At 41.7% G+C, this 20,000-nt stretch overlaps 1 protein-coding gene across 1 annotated transcript in view; it reads right to left on the bottom strand.

The window, feature by feature from the left end:
* The window catches only part of LOC135089906 (rap guanine nucleotide exchange factor 4-like), a 197,483-nt gene that overhangs the window by 141,301 nt on the left and 36,182 nt on the right, over nucleotides 1-20,000 (bottom strand). Inside the window, 1 exon segment of the mRNA XM_063986088.1 lies at nucleotides 19,016-19,838. Within this exon segment, the coding sequence (XP_063842158.1) occupies nucleotides 19,016-19,174 (159 nt within the window). The 5' untranslated portion in view covers nucleotides 19,175-19,838.

The following is a 20,000-nucleotide window of genomic DNA, read 5'->3' as shown; positions in this document are numbered from 1 at the left end:
ATCAACCTCTCTCTCTCTCTCTCTCTCTCTCTCTCTCTCTCTCTCTCTCTCTCTCTCTCTCTCTCTCTCTCTCTCTCTCTCGCCTGACTTAATATTCTGGTTCGTCAGGAGTGTTGAGGGGGAGAGAGGAGGAAGCCGCGCCTCAACACACTGACAGCAACCAGCGAGGTATGGAGGAGGAATGAGGGAAGGATGAAATGTGACGGATCGGTGGAGGAGTGTGAATGAAGTGTGACGAGAATGAGAGAGGAATAAGAGGGTGAGAAGTGTGAGGCACGTATGAGTGAGTGTGGGAAGTGTGAGAAGGGAATGAGAGAAGTGTAATTGACGTGTGAGGAAAGGTGCGAGAGAGGAATGCAGGAAGAATAACAGAAAAGCGAGGGAAAATTAAGGTAAACGTGAGGGAACGGGAGAGAGGAATAAGACAAGTGTGATGGAAGTGTGAAGATTTAACAATACAATTTGGCAAATCCATAATGAAATCAACTGAACTCAGACATTTGCTACCACAATACCTACAAGATATTCATGGCACGGAAATTAGGGGAGCGAGACAGTTACTTCAAGCAGTTAGAGGCAGAACAAACAGGTATAGAAACTCAACTGTCCCGTATATTGTAAACAAAAATAACCCCTTAGTGTAATAGTCGTCCATGCGTATTGCTAATTGATGTATTGTCTCTGCAATTTTTTATGTATTTTAACTTGACAAAAAAATTAAAATTATTACTAATATTTATAACTATTTTTAGTTTTTCGTTACTATGTTACTTTCAGTGTTACTATATCACCTTCTAAATCACAGGGTTAGTTTTTAGTTACTATGTTATTGATATTATTGTATTTGTAGTTTTTATTACACAATGTACAAATGACTAAGTAAGTCAAGACGCTATCTTTTAAGACGCTATCTTTTATTATGTAAAATATTCTTGAACAAATAAATCACTTATTATTATTATTATTATTATTATTATTATTATTATAATAAAGTACGTATAAAGGAAACTTGAAGGAAGTGAAGGTAGATTTCGTAGAGAGAGAGAGAGAGAGAGAGAGAGAGAGAGAGAGAGAGAGAGAGAGAGAGAGAGAGAGAGAGAGAGAGAGAGAGAGAGAGAGAGAGAGAGAGAGAGAGAGAGAGAGAGAGAGACGGTTTATCAATACCCTTCAGAAAACAAACTCTGCGATCTTTTTCTTTCAAGTGATGTATATTGATAAAATTTTTCGCCAAATTAATAAAGTTTTTACTACCTACATTTTTTTAACTTCACCCTGTCAATAATATAATCAATCGCTATGTCAGTCAGTCAATCAATCAGTCAATTAGCGAACATTTTACCAAGTCCAATTACGAAAAAGTTAGAGAACACACACACACACACACACACACACACACACACACACACACACACACACACACACACACACACACACACACACAGACTCTCAACATATAATTGGCAGGTAAAAACAAAGCAGTTTCACTTGTATCACCACACCAACACTCACAACCTTGAGCTGAGTGTACTGTCCTGCATTACTCATCTCCTTTCACCTCCTGTTACTCCCGATTGTGACATCGCGAGGCGGTGAAGCAAAGCAAGTAGAGTGTGGCGCCTATCAGCCTGACCCCTTTGACAGCTGGCAAAATGACACGTGTTTCTTTATCACAATAACCCAAGGATGATACACTTCATACACTTTCCTTGTAGTACACCAGAAAAATTTACTAAGCCATAAAATTACAAACATAAAAGAGAGAGAGAGAGAGAGAGAGAGAGAGAGAGAGAGAGAGAGAGAGAGAGAGAGAGAGAGAGAGAGAGAGAGAGAGAGAGAGAGAGAGAGAGAGAGAGAGAGAGAGAGAGACAGGGAGGAATTGGTTCTCAAATACTGGTAGATGAACAGAACCGACAATATAGTAACCAAGTTATTAGTGTCGAATCACTAGGGAGCTTTAAAATATTACACAAATTTATGGATGAGGACGATGGGAGGAAATATGTTGTGTTGGTATAAATTTCAAGCAGGGACTATCACGTGTTGACCTGACGGCATCTTGCAGCTTCCTATATTTTCTTAATTTCTTAGATTCTAAAATGCTTGAGCTACTCCATCAATCTGTCTGTCAGCGGTGTCCGAACAATACACTGTACACTTGCACCAGACCATCAGTTCAGTGCGAGAGGGCGTTGTAATGAGGAGGCTAACATGTAGTCTGTGGATGCCGACTTCGGACTGTCCAGGAAAGGCATGTAGTGTCCCGATACAATACCCAACGCACCGAGAGAGAGAGAGAGAGAGAGAGAGAGAGAGAGAGAGAGAGAGAGAGAGAGAGAGAGAGAGAGAGAGAGAGAGAGAGAGAGAGAGAGAGAGAGAGAGAGAGAGAGAGAGAGAGAGAGAGTGTGTGTGTGTGTGTGTGTGTGTGTGTGTGTGTGTGTGTGTGTGTGTGTGTGTGTGTGTGTGTGTGTGTGTGTGTGTGTGTGTGTGTGTGTGTGTGTGTGTGTGTGTGTGTGTGTGGTTGTGAGAGAAGCTTCGTTGTAACGCACTAGTTCATCAGTCTCACACAAATACATGTAGGCCTACATCACCAGGAATCACACACATCAAAGCCAAGTTCATCAGCATTACACACATACTCGTATATGCCTACTTCACCAGGTATCACACACAAACACACACAAACACACACACACACACACACACACACACACACACACACACACACACACACACACACACACACACACACACACACACACATGCCTAGTTCACCAGTTCTGCACACACTATACCTAGTTCATCGTTATTACACACCTTTATGGCTAGTTCTCCAGGTATCGCACACATATCTATGCCAAGTTCCCCAGGTATCACACAGCCACGCCCAGTTCACCAGGTAGAGAACGCGTGGTGGACGAGGGCGCTATAAGCGGAAGGTAGCATCAACAGGTGCGCCCCGTGAAATGCACAGGGGCATAGGACCTCCACCTTCCCTCCAGCTTCATTGATCTATTTATCTGTTCGCGCCGCGCCATCTCTCACCTCCCTCGTATCGCAAGCCTCTCACCTCCCTCGTATCGCAAGCCTCTCACCTGTGATCGCGCCTGTATTCCATCTCCCTCCCCCGGCTACACTCATTTAAGGCTTCATTCACCCGGAATTCCAACGTCACCTGTGATCCCTTATTCGCCTCAGCCTCAGCCTCTCTCTCTCTCTCTCTCTCTCTCTCTCTCTCTCTCTCTCTCTCTCTCTCTCTCTCTCTCTCTCTCTCCTTCCCACGATAGTAATGAGACAGGTTTCATTCATGTGTTTGGGGAGACATGATGGAACGCTGCTCTTTAGCACAGACGCAACCTTCGCCTATATTCTATTTCCTGTTCGCTTTCCTCTTGATTAGCGGTTGTAAAGGTAATGTGATGCTCTCCTACGGATTTATATATACTTGTTACTTGTCCTCTGGCTTACCCTGGTGCACAGTGGGGAATGACTCAGTTATGCACCGTGCAACACTTCACGCTGATGATACTACGCAGTATTTCCTAAAGGAACACGAAAGGAAGACAAAGAAAGACCAAGCTATAGAAGAGATGATGGTACTGACAAGGCTGTTTGTTACATTAGCTTGTCTGAAGAGATGCAAAAATTTAAGAAGGCTCCTCCACGCACACTGCTCCCTTCAATCGTGACTGACAGGAATGGAAGAAAATACCACGCAGTATAGAAAATGTTGTAAAGAATTTTCTTAATTTTTCTTAATGATTAAGTGACACTAATGCAACAATCATCTAGGCACACACACACACACACACACACACACACACACACACACACACACACACACACACACTTACATAACACCCAAGCAGTGAATCAGTCTTCTTGGCTGATCTGCTCCTGCACGCTGCGTGTGACTGCCACACTGCTGACGACACTGCTGAGTACAGGACGACAGCCAGTAACGACCCGAGTGAACAAGTGTTTAGTTTCGTTTGACAAGAATCTTTAACCAGTTACAATCATATTATGTTATGCATCTAAAAATTATTATGCCTTCTTGTAATTTTTGACGATCAACTGAAAAATAATCTTCAGTTTTAATGGCATCGAATCCTCTGAATATTTTGAACAATTTTATAATATACAGCATCCCCCCTTTTTTTTTTTTTGACAGACAAATTTAATTCTTTAAGTGCATGATCAAGGGATCTGTTCCTCAGCCTTGACATCAGTTTCATTATTACTCGTTGTAGTCTATAGGTGTTTGTATGCGCTTCCTCTAATACAGGAGCCAAGGATGCATGCACTACCCAAGCAAGGAAGGTACCAGCGAATCATGATCATATTAATGCTATTGCAGACACGACGGATGAAGCCAATCAATTAATATTATTCATGTGAGATCTAACAGGCAATGCAGCCCAAACATTCCCATCCTAGTGACACGAAACAGGACAGACACTACGAAGGTAAATAATACTGATGAAACTGAAATATATGTAAACAAACAGAGCTTTTAACACCGCGAGGGAAAACGTCTGCATTGATTTACCGCAACGCCCACACTCTGGGATGCTTCTGTGTTGTGGCGAGGGTGCAGTGTGCTGGGCCCTCACACACACACACACACACACACACACACACACACACATGCTTTTAATGGTTCAATGGTATATTCATTACACCGCTGGAATAAAGAGATACTCTCCCGACACAGAACAGGAAAGGAAAACAAATACCAAATGGAAGAAGGAAAACATGAATGCGAGTCAAAACAGAAAAGCAAAAGATAAAAGAAAATGAGTGAAAATTAAAGTAAAACCATGAAAGAAAAAAATAATAAAAGAAATAAAAAGAGTAAAATGTTAAAGGGTAAAAGGAAAATGAGAAAAGCAAATACAAAAGGCTCCCTAAACAAAACAACCAAACGAACACGGAAAAAAAGAGTAAAATACGAATCACAACAAAAAACAAAGGCAAAATAAAAAAAAAAATCAAACTTCACAGGTAAGCCAGCCTCGGTTCCCTAATCCAGGTAAGCACGTGGCAATCACACACACCTGAGCTTCCTGTCACTAAGTAGCTTGGCAGGGAAATAAAAGCAAGGCGTACCCCACAGAGAGAGAGAGAGAGAGAGAGAGAGAGAGAGAGAGAGAGAGAGAGAGAGAGAGAGAGAGAGAGAGAGAGAGAGAGAGAGAGAGAGAGAGAGAGAGAGAGAGAGAGAGAGAGAGAGAGAGAGAGAGAGAGAGAGAGAGAGAGAGAGAGAGAGAGAGAGAGAGAGAATTATGGTGTTCATGACTACTGACAAATCTCCCTGTACGTCATTAACGGTGGACAAAACTTCCCATCTCTCTGGCGTTTGAAGAGATTAAAATAAAAAAAATAAAAAAAGGGCATTTAAGAGTATGAACCAGAGAGAGAGAGAGAGAGAGAGAGAGAGAGAGAGAGAGAGAGAGAGAGAGAGAGAGAGAGAGAGAGAGAGAGAGAGAGAGTCCAACCCATCGCCTTTAAATCCTCACTGATCCACAAACGAAGACAAACTAAACTGTACTTCCGCCATTGTGTCCTGAGAGAGAGAGAGAGAGAGAGAGAGAGAGAGAGAGAGAGAGAGAGAGAGAGAGAGAGAGAGAGAGAGAGAGAGAGAGAGAGAGAGAGAGAGAGAGAGAGAGAGTAGGGAAGACATATAAACAAATAAGGTAAATAAATTGAGACAAAGGGAACGACAGGCGGAGATAGATACAGACATACATACAGACAGACAGACAGACAGACAGACAGACAGACAGACAGACAGACGGACGGACAAAGGCAGACACACAAGAGTTATTTCAGAAACGCAGCAACAACATTAAGATATAACAAGTTTTATGCAAGATTTTATAACCGCCCTTGAGAATTTATGTATTTCAAGTCATTCCCGGCACCAGCCACGCGTGTACCTGAGTAATTGACGCTGCGCTGAGCTACATTGCCGAGGACACCTGAAGGACGGACGTGGAGAGGCGCAAGTGAATGAGTAGGCAGATAGGTTGGGAGATAGGTGAGTGAGTTGTCAGGTAGGTAGACAGATAGACAGATAGGTAGTTAGAGAGACAGATAGACAGACAGACAGATAGATAGATAGATAGATAGAGAGATAGATAGATAAATAGATAGACAGATAAAGATGGACAGATAGGTATGAAGTAAGGTAGGTAGGGAGGTAGACAGATAAATAGACTGGTAGATAGATACAGATAGATAAATAGGTAGATATATAGATAGGTAAAAGTAAAAAGAATTTTTAAAAGTAAATTATTAAACAGTAAAAGGAAAATGGCAGGGATATAGTGAGTGGGTTGTTACGTAGGTGGATAGGTGGAGGGAGGGAGGGAGGGAGGGAGGGAGGGAGGAAGGAAAGGAGGGAGGGAGGTGAATAGGTAGATAATCGTGTAGATATAAATAAGTATAGTAAGATTTATAAGTAGATTCAGGTTTTTAAATAGATCCACGAGAGAGAGAGAGAGAGAGAGAGAGAGAGAGAGAGAGAGAGAGAGAGAGAGAGAGAGAGAGAGAGAGAGAGAGAGAGAGAGAGAGAGAGAGAGAGAGAGAGAGTCAGTCTAGACGGGATTAAGACTTCAACATATCACACACACACACACACACACACACACACACACACACACACACACACACACACACACGAGACCAACAAGCCTGACTAGATTATTTCATCCCTGGCCAGTACAAACACAAGCAGATTCAATCAAGCAACATCATCATTCGCCAGTTAATAAACACCATAAGTTGTACGTAGGATTCAAGCTTCTCCATTTCGCTAAGAACTAACTGCAGGAGGAGGAGGAGGAGGAGGAGGAGGAAGAGGAGGAAGAGGAGGAGGAGGAGGAGAAGAGTTAGAAGATGAAAAATGTAACATGAAACGAGGGAGACTTGCCAGAGGAAAATAAGAAGAAAAAAAATAACGATGAAGGTAAGAGGAGATGAGGAAGAGGGAGTTTTTTCTTCTTTTGGCGGGGTTGTGAAGAGGCGAGCAATGATAAGTAGTGGAGGAAAGGCAGCTCAGGGGTGAGCAAATAATGATCTCTTAAATAGTTGTTCCTGACACTACTTTTTCTCCGCCAAGTAAAGAGAAAAACCGAAACAAACATTAAGCAAAATTTCAGTAGGTAATTCATGCATGGTAATGAAAATAAGCAATTGCTAAAACAGCTTCCATGAAGTTAGACTTTCTGAGTCGTCCCCGCTAATTTCACTCACTGGCCCAACTAACTGCTAGCTCTGTACAGGGGCCTTATCCGTCCAGGTGTGGAATACACTTCACATTACGAGGCTGGGGCAGAGGTGGGGGGGGGGGCGGTGCTCCTCTCACTCTGTTCTCTTGAACAGAACAGAAGCAAAACAGTTTGTCTGATCAACTCCTCTCCTCTAACTGACTGCCTTCAGCAAGGTAAAAGGATTAAGGCGTGATTTAAAGGAACAACGGATATGAAACAGTCACGAGGTCATTTGGAAGTACAGTCTGGCAACATAAGAGTATAAGAAAGGAGACTGCAAAAGGCTGGCAGGTATACACTGGGCAGCTCCTGTACTAATCATGAACGCCCTTCCACCCCTCGCCAACCTTCACCCGATCACCTGTCTTCCCTATCCATATAATCATCTAGACTAACCTTCTCTTGAAACTTCAAAGCGTGTTGGCGGTGACCACATGACTGCTAAGCCTATTCCACTCATCCACCACTCTGAACCAGTTCCTACAAATCTCTTTCTTAAACCTAAATTCATCTATCTTATATCCGTTATCTCGAGTTCTGTTCTGATTGTTTCTTTTGGAACGTCACTTATATCACCTTTGTTAATTCCTTTACCCATTTAAATACTTCTATCATGTCCCCACGCACCCTTCTCTCCAGTGAATGCAGGCCGAGTCGTTTTAGCCTGTCTTTGTACAGTGATCCTCCCAGTCCTTGAATCATCTCGGTCATCCTCCTCTGCACTGTGTCTTTCCTATAGCACGGTGTCCAAAACTGCACTGCACAGTCCAAATGTGGCCTAACTAAAGCTAAGTATAACTTCAGGATATCCTCTGCAACTGTGTGTGTTACTCTCCTGCTAATGAATCCTGAAACCCTGTTGGTATTGTTCCTGATAGACACACACTCTTCCCTAGGTCTAAGATCTGAGGTTACCTGTACTCTCAAGTCTATTTCATTTTCTGTCCTACACAGGCCCAAATGCAACATATGGAACAAGAGTGTTGTCCCGCACTGGTTAAGTTCTTGGTATGGAAGAAGTCCAGCGAGCACAGCAAGAGGAAAGCTGTGAGTCCATCCAGTTACAGCGTGTCATGCCAATTACAGCCACAGTTGAGATACTAAGGTCCGCGTGATCCAAGTGAAGGTATATGTACAAGAAACGAAGCTCATCACGACAACGACGACGCCGCGAAGAGTTTCCATGTCTTTCACTTCGGGAGCATTTCATCTAGGCGGAACAGCAGTTCGTTGTTATTTCCTTGGACCGCCAGTACTTCGCTTCACTGGGGCACCTACGAATCAGGCAATTCTTTGACTACGAAAATGGAATATGTGGTTACAGGTTGTTCGTGTTTTATCAAGTGAGAGCATTTTAGTGAAAACCAACTCCAGCCACACGACCTAAAGACATTTCCCCAGCTGTGCAATGAAAGCACAGACAAAAATTTCCAGTATTGCCTATGAGTCACCAAGAGGTTCATGTGTGTGTCTCATTTTTAGATGTACTTTACCCACATTTATTCCAAGATATTTTTTTTATTTTAAATGTATTTGACCCACAATGTATATATACTGTAAACAGACTGTTCAAATCATATTATATATATATATATATATATATATATATATATATATATATATATATATATATATATATATATATATATATATATATATATATATATATATATATATATATATATATATATTACTGAGACACTGGCAAAAAACTATTCAACAGAAAGTTTTAGGTGACACACGAAATAAACTGGTAATAACCAATTCAAGAAATTTTTCTCCTTGTTAGTAATAAGAGTCTTAACAAGTAATTTTTCGTGCAAATGAAGAACACGATCTTACTAAACTCAGCGCCCAAAGTAAGCTTATTACTGCGCCCAAATAAAAGATATTTTTCACTGAAATGCAATACCAATGTGTCCAAATGAAATGTGCACTTTCTTTTCTCGCCACGGGTCAGATCAACATTCAGGTCGTGGGTTGAGTTGATGACACGTCTTTGTATCTCCTCAAGACGCACATGGGGTTCAAAAATGGACATGCGTACTCGAGGTGAGTCCGTATAAAGGATTTGCATACAGTCAGAATGGTGATGCGGTCACGGCTGATGGAAGTGAATGACCGTATGGTGAGGCTGGCAGGCAGAGTCCTCTCCTTCACACGGAGGGTTGGCTTGCACTCTGCTGGGCTGTGGACGCCAAGGCTGTTTACCTCATTAGTGGATGGCAGTAGCGCGCCATTTAAGTGTAAACATTTAGAGCATTATGTTGATGCCCTAATGCAAAACACTACACTCATCGGCATGAAATACCACAGTAGTCCCTAATGACACTGAGGGCGTCTTGGGGAGGAGTTGATTCTTTAGAAACACACACACACACACACACACACAAAATAAATAAATGAATAAATATATAAATAAATAAATAAAATAAATAAATAAATAAACAAATAAATAAATAAAATAAATAAAATAAAATAAAATAAAATAAATAAATAAATAAATAAATAAATAATAAAAAAAAAAAATAATAATAATAATAATAATAAATATCACTTCACTGCCAATTACCGGGATGGAAAAAAAAGAAAAGACAAAAAAAGAGATAATGCATCAGAAGTTCACTCGTATCATCAATATTATTATTATTATTGTACAAGTATTCATCATTTCATTGTTCAGAGTGTTTCCACGTGTTCAGTGTTCCCACATTTTTTTTTTTTTTTTTTTTATGTAGGAAGGATACTGGCCAAGGGCAACAAAAATCTAATAAAAAAAATGCCCACTGAAATGCCAGTCCCTAAAAGGGTCAAAGCAGTGGTCAAAAATTGGTGGATAAGTGTCTTGAAACCTCCCTCTTGAAGGAATTCAAGTCATAGGAAGGTGGAAATACAGAAGCAGGCAAGGAGTTCCAGAGTTTACCAGAGAAAGGGATGAATGATTGAGAATACTGGTTAACTCTTGCGTTAGAGAGGTGGACAGAATAGGAGTGAGAGAAAGAAGAAAGTCTTGTGCAGCGAGGCCGCGGAAGGAGGGGAGGCATGCAGTTAGCAAGATCAGAAGAGCAGTTAGCATGAAAATAGCGGTAGAAGACAGCTAGAGATGCAACATTGCGGCGGTGAGAGAGAGGCTGAAGACAGTCAGTTAGAGGAGAGGAGTTGATGAGACGAAAAGCTTTTGATTCCACCCTGTCTAGAACAGCAGTATGAGTGGAACCCCCCCAGACATGTGAAGCATACTCCATACATGGACGGATAAGGCCCTTGTACAGAGTTAGCAGCTGGAGGGGTGAGAAAAACTGGCGGAGACGTCTCAGAACACCTAACTTCATAGAAGCTGTTTTAGCTAGAGATGAGATGTGAAGTTTCCAGTTCAGATTATAAGTAAAGGACAGACCGAGGATGTTCAGTGTAGAAGAGGGGGACAGTTGAGTGTCATTGAAGAAGAGGGGATAGTTGTCTGGAAGATTGTGTCGAGTTGATAGATGGAGGAATTGAGTTTTTGAGGCATTGAACAATACCAAGTTTGCTCTGCTCCAATCAGAAATTTTAGAAAGATCAGAAGTCAGGCGTTCTGTGGCTTCCCTGCGTGATATGTTTACCTCCTGAAGGGTTGGACGTCTATGAAAAGACGTGGAAAAGTGCAGGGTGGTATCATCAGCATAGGAGTGGATAGGACAAGAAGTTTGGTTTAGAAGATCATTAATGAATAATAAGAAGAGAGTGGGTGACAGGACAGAACCCTGAGGAGCACCACTGTTAATAGATTTAGGAGAAGAACAGTGACCGTCTACCACAGCAGCAATAGAACGGTCAGAAAGGAAACTTGAGATGAAGTTACAGAGAGAAGGATAGAAACCGTAGGAGGGTAGTTTGGAAATCAAAGCTTTGTGCCAGACTCTATCAAAGGCTTTTGATATGTCCAATGCAACAGCAAAAGTTTCACCAAAGTCTCTAAAAGAGGATGAACAAGACTCAGTAAGGAAAGCCAGAAGATCACCAGTAGAGCGGCCTTGACGGAACCCATACTGGCGATCAGATAGAAGGTTGTGAAGTGATAGATGTTTAAGAATCTTCCTGTTGAGGATAGATTCAAAAACTTTAGATAAGCAGGAAATTAAAGCAATAGGACGGTAGTTTGAGGGATTAGAGCGGTCATCCTTTTTAGGAACAGGTTGAATGTAGGCAAACTTCCAGCAAGAAGGAAAGGTAGATGTTGACAGACAGAGCTGAAAGAGTTTGACTAGGCAAGGTGCAAGCACGGAGGCACAGTTTCGGAGAACAATAGGAGGGACCCCATCAGGTCCATAAGCCTTCTGAGGGTTTAGGCCAGCGAGGGCATGGAAAACATCATTACGAAGAATTTTAATACGAGGCATGAAGTAGTCAGAGGGTGGAGGAGAGGGAGGAACAAGCCCAGAATCGTCCAAGGTAGAGTTTTTAGCAAAGGTTTGAGCAAAGAGTTCAGCTTTAGAAATAGATGTGATAGCAGTGGTGCCATCTGGTTGAAGTAGAGGAGGGAAAGAAGAAGAAGCAAAGTTATTGGAGATATTTTTGGCTAGATGCCAGAAATCACGAGGGGAGTTAGATCTTGAAAGGTTTTGACATTTTCTGTTAATGAAGGAGTTTTTGGCTAGTTGGAGAACAGACTTGGCATGGTTCCGGGCAGAAATATAAAGTGCATGAGATTCTGGTGAAGGAAGGCTTAAGTACCTTTTGTGGGCCACCTTTCTATCATGTATAGCACGAGAACAAGCTGTGTTAAACCAAGGTTTAGAAGGTTTAGGACGAGAAAAAGAGTGAGGAATGTACGCCTCCATGCCAGACACTATCACCTCTGTTATGCGCTCAGCACACAAAGATGGGTCTCTGACACGGAAGCAGTAGTCATTCCAAGGAAAATCAGCAAAATACCGCCTCAGGTCCCCCCAACTAGCAGAGGCAAAACGCCAGAGGCACCTTCGCTTAGGGGGATCCTGAGGAGGGATTGGAGTGATAGGACAAGATAAAGATATGAGATTGTGATCGGAGGAGCCCAACGGAGAAGAAAGGGTGACAGCATAAGCAGAAGGATTAGAGGTCAGGAAAAGGTCAAGAATGTTGGGCGTATCTCCAAGACGGTCAGGAATACGAGTAGGGTGTTGCACCAATTGCTCTAGGTCATGGAGGATAGCAAAGTTGTAGGCTAGTTCACCAGGATGGTCAGTGAAGGGAGAGGAAAGCCAAAGCTGGTGGTGAACATTGAAGTCTCCAAGAATGGAGATCTCTGCAAAAGGGAAGAGGGTCAGAATGTGCTCCACTTTGGAAGTTAAGTAGTCAAAGAATTTCTTATAGTCAGAGGAGTTAGGAGAGAGGTATACAGCACAGATAAATTTAGTATGAGAATGACTCTGTAGTCGTAGCCAGATGGTGGAAAACTCGGAAGATTCAAGAGCGTGGGCACGAGAGCAGGTTAAGTCATTGCGCACATAAACGCAGCATCCAGCTTTGGATCGAAAATGAGGATAGAAAAAGTAGGAGGGAACAGAAAAGGGGCTACTGTCAGTTGCCTCAGACACCTGAGTTTCAGTGAGGAAAAGAAGATGAGGTTTAGAAGAGGAGAGGTGGTGTTCTACAGATTGAAAATTAGATCTTAGACCGCGAATGTTGCAGAAGTTAATGAAGAAAAAGTTGAGGGGGGTGTCAAGACACTTAGGGTCGTCGACGGAAAGGCAGTCCGACCTGGGGACATTTATGGTCCCCTCCCCAGATGGGGACTCCGAGGCTGGTGTAGGAGTCGCCATGATTTTAAAATTTTTTGAGTGAAGGGTGTGTGTGTTATTAGGTGCTTGTAGTTTTGTGTGGAGGAAGAGAGTTGTCTTTAGAGGGCAGGCTGTGACTACCCCCTTGTGTTGTGAGACACAAAGGGAAACGTTCAGTGAGGTCACAGCTGGGTTTAATGATAAGTTCACAGCACCCCCTGAACAGTGCTTTAGACCTCACTGGGAGTAATTATCGTTTCGGCAGGTGTCTACTGCCTCCTCCTCTACATGGTGAATCTATCCTATTTTTATCTTCTACTCTTACCCCACTAGTGCTAAAGGGAGTTTCCGCTTCCTCACATTCATCTAGTGTCCTTAGGGAAAACACCTGTCTTGCCTTTCCTCGCAGGTCATTGGCCACTGTGTGAGGTTCATATACCTGAAACTGTAGCATCTGATTGGCTATCTTCCCAGAATCTTATTGGTCAGTTTCTCCAGATCGTGATCCACTTATTTCCCATATCGTGATCCACAGACCTGCATGTGTATCTAGAAGTCAGTCATCGGAGAAAAAGTCGAAACATCAATTCACGTCTGTCATATCAGTGTCTCAGTTCTCAAGAGTACACTGTGTAAATCGGACTTTGAAATCATATCACCTGTACTATCATCAACAAAAGAAGAAAGGTGATACGTGTTTGCGTGGTTCCTGTACTCGCACATAAAATTACAGTATCTAAACAACTATCCACACAACTTCACGCTGATATATATTTACATAATCGGAGAATCAACGAGCCACCACATGTGTTGCTGTTACCATCATTTCCAGCAAGAAGCACTAAGTCTTCATCAAGGCAGCAGTAAGTAAGAGGTCAACAGTAGACTTGTAAATCTACCAACAAGTGGCAGTGACTATCTAGAACAATAGAGACGAGCAGGGCAAGCGGGTTCCCATCTGATACGTAGGTGGGCAGCATCTTACAATCAACATCTTAAAGGCCAACAACAACAAACAGTAAAAATATATATTTAAAAAATAAATAAATAAATAAAACGTCAATTAGGTAATGAGCCACGTTCACAGAGTTCTCGTGTGTAATGTGTTATGAATGTCGCTCTGATTCTGTCCTTGTGTAAATTAATAGCTAATGTGAAGCGACTGCAGCCTTTCATTCTGCTCTGGCTTGTTTATGTGTCTCCTTCCCTCGAGCACAGACGCCACACTCTCACACTGGCTCCCTCTCCCTGTCCCGCTCATCCAGGAGGAGGAGGAGGAGGAGGAGGAGGAGGAGGAGGAGGAGGAGGAGGAGCTTGCGTTGCCATGGAAATAGTTGGAAATAGTACAATGCAGTATGGAAAAACTGCCGTGGAATTTTCATAGGAAAGGATGAAAGGAAGTTCTGCTATTCACCCTACGGGAAACTTTATATGCCTATCTGAAAAGTAACACAAATTAACAATAGAATCGGTTGTGTGTAAAAAAAAAAAAAAAAAAAAGAAGTTATTTTAGTAACTGCAAGGGTTACAGTTTTGTGTAATTATTCAGACAAGGCGAGGGCTTGTTGGGATTAGCTTTAAGAATTTGTCTTTTTTGTTTTTAAATGATTCAATGGAATAGCTGTTTACGATTTCTAAAGGAAGTTTATTCCAGATATTTACTGTGTGATTAAAGAAAAATGCTTGGCCTCAAGGAATTTAAAACGCCTGGGTATAATCTTGATTCCATTATAATTATTTCTTGTCAAGTTAGAATGATCAATGGTAAAATATTTATTAGCGTCAAGGTTGCTATATCCTTTAAAAATTTAGAACATTTCAATTAGGTCTATTATCCTGCACTTCGCTGAGCTAAAAAGTTTTAATTCTTCCAGTCGTTCCTCAAACGGCTTATTACGCAATCTTGGAATCACTTTAGTGACTCTACGCTGCAACTTTTCTAGTTTTTCAGTGTCTCTTTTGTAATACGGTGACCAGCATTGCACACAGTATTCCAGATGAGGGGGCACCAGTGAGTTATATAAGGCAAGTATAACTTTTTTCTGATTTAAATTCAAAAGTTCTTTCAGTGAACTGTACTAATTTATTTGCCGTCATTACTGTTTCTGTGCAGTGTTGACTCGGCTTTAGGTCTTTTGACACGACAACAGCAAGATCTTTTTCTTTTTCAGACGAGGAGGAGGAGGAGGAGGATTACAAAGGATTTCAAGGGTGATGACAACAGGAACAGACGCACAGGTCCTGGCTACGCTCTTTCATGTACTAATCTACATATACAGTCACTCGAAACGTGGGGAGAAAATACACCAGTGGAGAATTACACAAGAAAACAATACAAAAAACAGATGTTGATCTCTGTGCATGCCTATTTGGGAATTAATGCTAATTCCTAGATAAAATTGTAGGATAGTATAACGGAGGAGAAGGAGGAGGAGGAGGAAGAGGAGGAGGAGGAGGAGGAGGAGGAGGAGGAGGAGGAGGAGGAGGAGGAGGAGGAGGAGGAGGAGGAGGAGAATAACGACAACAGTATGGAGTATAAAGAATGAGACAGCTACGAGAGAAAAATAAATCAAAATAAGAGAGGAAAAAACACTCCCTGCGGAAAACGAAGAAGGTAATGAAAAATAAACTACTAATTACAAGAAAAACTGAAAATAAAGGAAACATATTTCTCTGGAGATTAAAGTCAGGAACAGAGAGAGAGAGAGAGAGAGAGAGAGAGAGAGAGAGAGAGAGAGAGAGAGAGAGAGAGAGAGAGAGAGAGAGAGAGAGAGAGAGAGATAATAAAATAAGATAGAAAGGGATAAAAAAAAATGAAGGAATGACTCGGAAGACAAAATGGCAACTGGAAGAGAAAAATAATAATTACAGATAAAATTTCAAATATGTTCTGCAGGTAATTTCGGCAGCCAAGTAATAAGGGCAGAGTTAGGATGCCTGGGAGTGTTGATGAGGCAGGAGCTGGAGAAAGTAATAATAATGAGAAGTGGGAAGCAGAAAGGAAGAGGGGAAGAGGACACACTGAGGGAAAATAACCGAGTACGACGATAAATGAGAAAAATGCGACCCCAGAGAGAGAGAGAGAGAGAGAGAGAGAGAGAGAGAGAGAGAGAGAGAGAGAGAGAGAGAGAGAGAGAGAGAGAGAGAGAGAGAGAGAGAGAGAGAGTCTTAGCAAGGGGATTATGGTTTTTCATGTATCCTTAGTGTTGTTATTATATTTCGTCCCTTCCCTTATTATTAACATCACCATCGTTGTTGTTGTTGTTGTTGTTGTTGCAGGGAAGGACAAGAAGTAACGGTTACAAGCTTGATAAAACTATATTTCAAGATGAGACTAGTAAAAAAAACTGGTTCTCAATTAAAGTGGCAGATAACCGGAACATACTCTGCAATGAGACTGTTAGTGTCGAGTCATTTAGGGAGATTTAAAAGATTAGATAAACTTACAGATAAGGATGATAGGAGGACACAGGGAGGGACTGCCACGTGCAGACCTACTGGCTTCTCGTGGCTTTCCTGATGTACTCACTCACGTTCATAATTCTTAAACAGCTCATCACTTGCCCTCTCAACAAGACAGCTTCTGCTAGACAAACGCTACCAAACCACTCCACTCAGATCTTTGTTGTGCTGTGCTTTCCTGATGTTCTGAATTCTTAGTCTTACAATACATACAAACTCATCTCCCCTCTTAACGTGTACAAGACTGCTACTGCCAAACACCTACTAAGCCTCCATTCTACTCAGATCTCTGTTGTGCTGTGCTTTCCTGATGTTCCAAGGTGCTTATAGTCTTACGATACATACAAACTCATCATCTGCCCTCTTAATGTACACAAGACTGCTTCCTTTTGACAAACGCTGCCCTCCTCCACACTATTCAGATCTTTCTTGTGGTTTCCTGATGCTCTCCCGTCCATGTGCTCCTACATCTACTACAGCTCCTCATCTCCCCCTCTTAACATTCACAAGACTGCTGCTTTCACACAAACTACTGCCTGCCTCCTCTCTACCTAGGCCTTTGTTGTGGTTTCCGGGTTGACTGCTCAATAATCAAGCTTTTTTTTGGTCAGTACCTTAAAGAAGAGGGATCAGCAGGCACGTGGCGGGTCGAGGGGGGAGAGGGAGGGGGTTAAAAGCAGCAAATGTGGATAAGCGAGAGAGGGATAAAAAACATATGTGGAAATATAGGGAAACAGGAAGATGAGTGGGAGGAAAGAGATCAAAAGACAAGAGTGGGAAAGGAAATAGGGAATGGTAAGAGTGTCAGAATGGAGGAGAAATGTGAGGAGAAAGAGTGGAGAAAAAGAGAAGAGCGGGGTAAAAAAGAGAGGGAGGAAAAACGAAAGAGGAAAGAGGAGAGAGTGTGGAAAAGAGAAGGGGAGAGAGAGAAAAACAGGGGAGAAAGAGTGGGAAAAGAGTGAGAAGACGGAAAAAAGAGATGGTGAGGAAAGAATGCAAAGATTGGAAAATGGAAAAGAAAAACAGAAGAGAGAGAGAGAGAGAGAGAGAGAGAGAGAGAGAGAGAGAGAGAGAGAGAGAGAGAGAGAGAGAGAGAGAGAGAGAGAGAGAGAGAGAGAATGAGGATACAAAGATAGGGACAGAAAAAATAGAGACTGGAAAAGGTAGGAAAAGAAAGAGGAGAAAGAGATGGAAAAAGGACATGGGAAAAATGGAGGAAGGCAAAAGCAAAGAAGTCGCGGGAATAAAACAGGGAGATAACAGAGGAAAAAAAAAGGAAGGAAGAACAGAGGAGTGGAAAGACAGGTTAGATAGTTGATAAAGTAATATAGTAAGGGAAGGGGGAAAGAGAAAACGAGAAAGACGGAATAAAAAAAAAGCACAATAAAGAAGAACGTAATACAGAGGGGAAATTGAATAAAAAGCAGCATGACAAAGAAAAATCATATAAAAGAGACGAAAAGAATGAAAGTATAATCAGACTGGAGGAGAAAAAAGAGATGAGGAGAAGGGAAAATGAACAAAAATATTACTGTGTCGTTCGCAAGGTCTCTCTCTCTCTCTCTCTCTCTCTCTCTCTCTCTCTCTCTCTCTCTCTCTCTCTCTCTCTCTCTCTGCGAAACATATCCTAGGAAGAAAGACTAAAACTGTTAGAAATGACCTGTCTCAGTAAACGAAGGATAAGCGACATAACACTAACAATCACAAGAGATGACAGTATGAAGGGACGAAGCTACAACACAGATATAAGTAAATTATTTCTTGATAGCAGAATTATTGAGCAATGGAACAAATTACCAGTATCAGTTGTTAGTTTCAAATCAAAATTAGATAAGTATTTCGGAGTAACAGGTCTGTACTAACAAGTTGTTGGTCTGAACTCAAATTGACCAGTCTTTTCATATCCATCAGATTCGAGGTGTGGCAAAACATCAGCGCCATTGGTAGTGTAGTGCAGTATATTCATCTTTTTCATTCTTTCCATCAAAATTTCCACGTATCCATTTCTTGCGAGGTGCTTGGTGGTCTCTTGTGGCTGTTTTCCTGCCGCCATGTTGTCTGAGGGAGAGGTGGGCGGGGAGAGAGCCTTCTTCTCTACCTATCTTGTTCTTCAACACGTAGTTCACTAGTAGTTGTAAATAGATACACAGATACCCTCACTATAGAGCGACAGGTCTTCTGCTGTCTGTTCCTCTCGTGTATTCTCATGTATTCTAATAATGATAATGATACTACTACTAATAATAGTAGCAATAATAATAATAATAATAATAATAATAATAATAATAATAATAATAATAATAATAATAATAATAATAATAAAAAGAAGAAGAAGAAGAAGAAGAAGAAGAAGAAGAAGAAGAAGAAGAAGAAGAAAAGGCGAAGAAAAGAAACGAAATACAATAACAATCACATTAAGAATATATGAAAAGACAATAACCCTTTGCCAACTCTCTCTCTCTCTCTCTCTCTCTCTCTCTCTCTCTCTCTCTCTCTCTCTCTCTCTCTCACCACTACAACCACCACCACCACCACCATTACCTTCGGGTTGACGTGGTAAATTCCTCGATGAAACCACATGGCGGAGTTCCAGGGCAGGTAACTCTTCGGGGAGGAAGAAGAGGAGGAGGAGAAGGGCAGGGAGAAGGAACAGAAGCGGCCCATCAGTAATCCAGGGCACCCCAGGGCACACCAGGCCATACGAGGGGCGGGGGCGTGACTACTTGAAGGGCGTGCGCAGAGATTGGCTTGGCATTTAGCCGTCTACTGCTACCACTGCTGCTGTTCCTGCTGGTCCTGCCCGTCCTGTTCTCTCCTCAAGTGATGTTGGCATTTATTTCTCTCCTCTTCCTCCTGCTTCTGCTGTTTTATTACTTATGTGTACGCACTTTTGTGTTCGCCCTTGTTCATCAGTTTTTTTTCTCTCTCTTTCAGTTTTCTTTTTTATATGTAGATTTATTGTTGTTGTTGTTGTTGTTGTTGTTGTTGTTGCTTTCAGCCTGGTTTTCGTGTTTTCGCTGTTTGTTCACTTACTATTTTATTTTCACTTTTTCTTTCGCTGGAGTTTCAGTGTTTGATGTCTGGATTTGTCATTTCTACTTTTTTTTATTTATTCATTTTTTTTTCTATTTGTCAATGACAAAGAGAAACTTTTTCTTCACGAATTAACTGATTAACATTTATTTCTTGTTTAATTTTCACTTTCCACTCTTGCTTCCTCTTTTTACTCACTTTTCTGACTCTTTACTTTCTTTTCACTTCACTGCCTGACACTCACATTTCCTACTTGATTTTCATTTCCCACGCTTATTTCCTCTTCGTATTCACTTTTCTGCTCTCTTACTATTTTCACTACCTGTTTTTCCTTTATCAAGGATAGAACAAGTCATTATTCACCACACACTAAAACACCGCCAAGCATTGCCAACACGAGCCCCAGCACGGAGAAAGTTCACTTGCCATACACAGCGGCATGATTGACGAGGTGACTCAACGGGGAGAGTTACCAACCCCAATTTTTTTTCAG

Source organism: Scylla paramamosain, chromosome 34, assembly GCF_035594125.1.
Source record: "Scylla paramamosain isolate STU-SP2022 chromosome 34, ASM3559412v1, whole genome shotgun sequence".
In the NCBI taxonomy this organism is placed as follows: Eukaryota; Metazoa; Arthropoda; class Malacostraca; order Decapoda; family Portunidae; genus Scylla; species Scylla paramamosain.
Note: the sequence above shows the minus strand (reverse complement) of the source record. Positions and strands in the feature narration are given on the sequence as shown.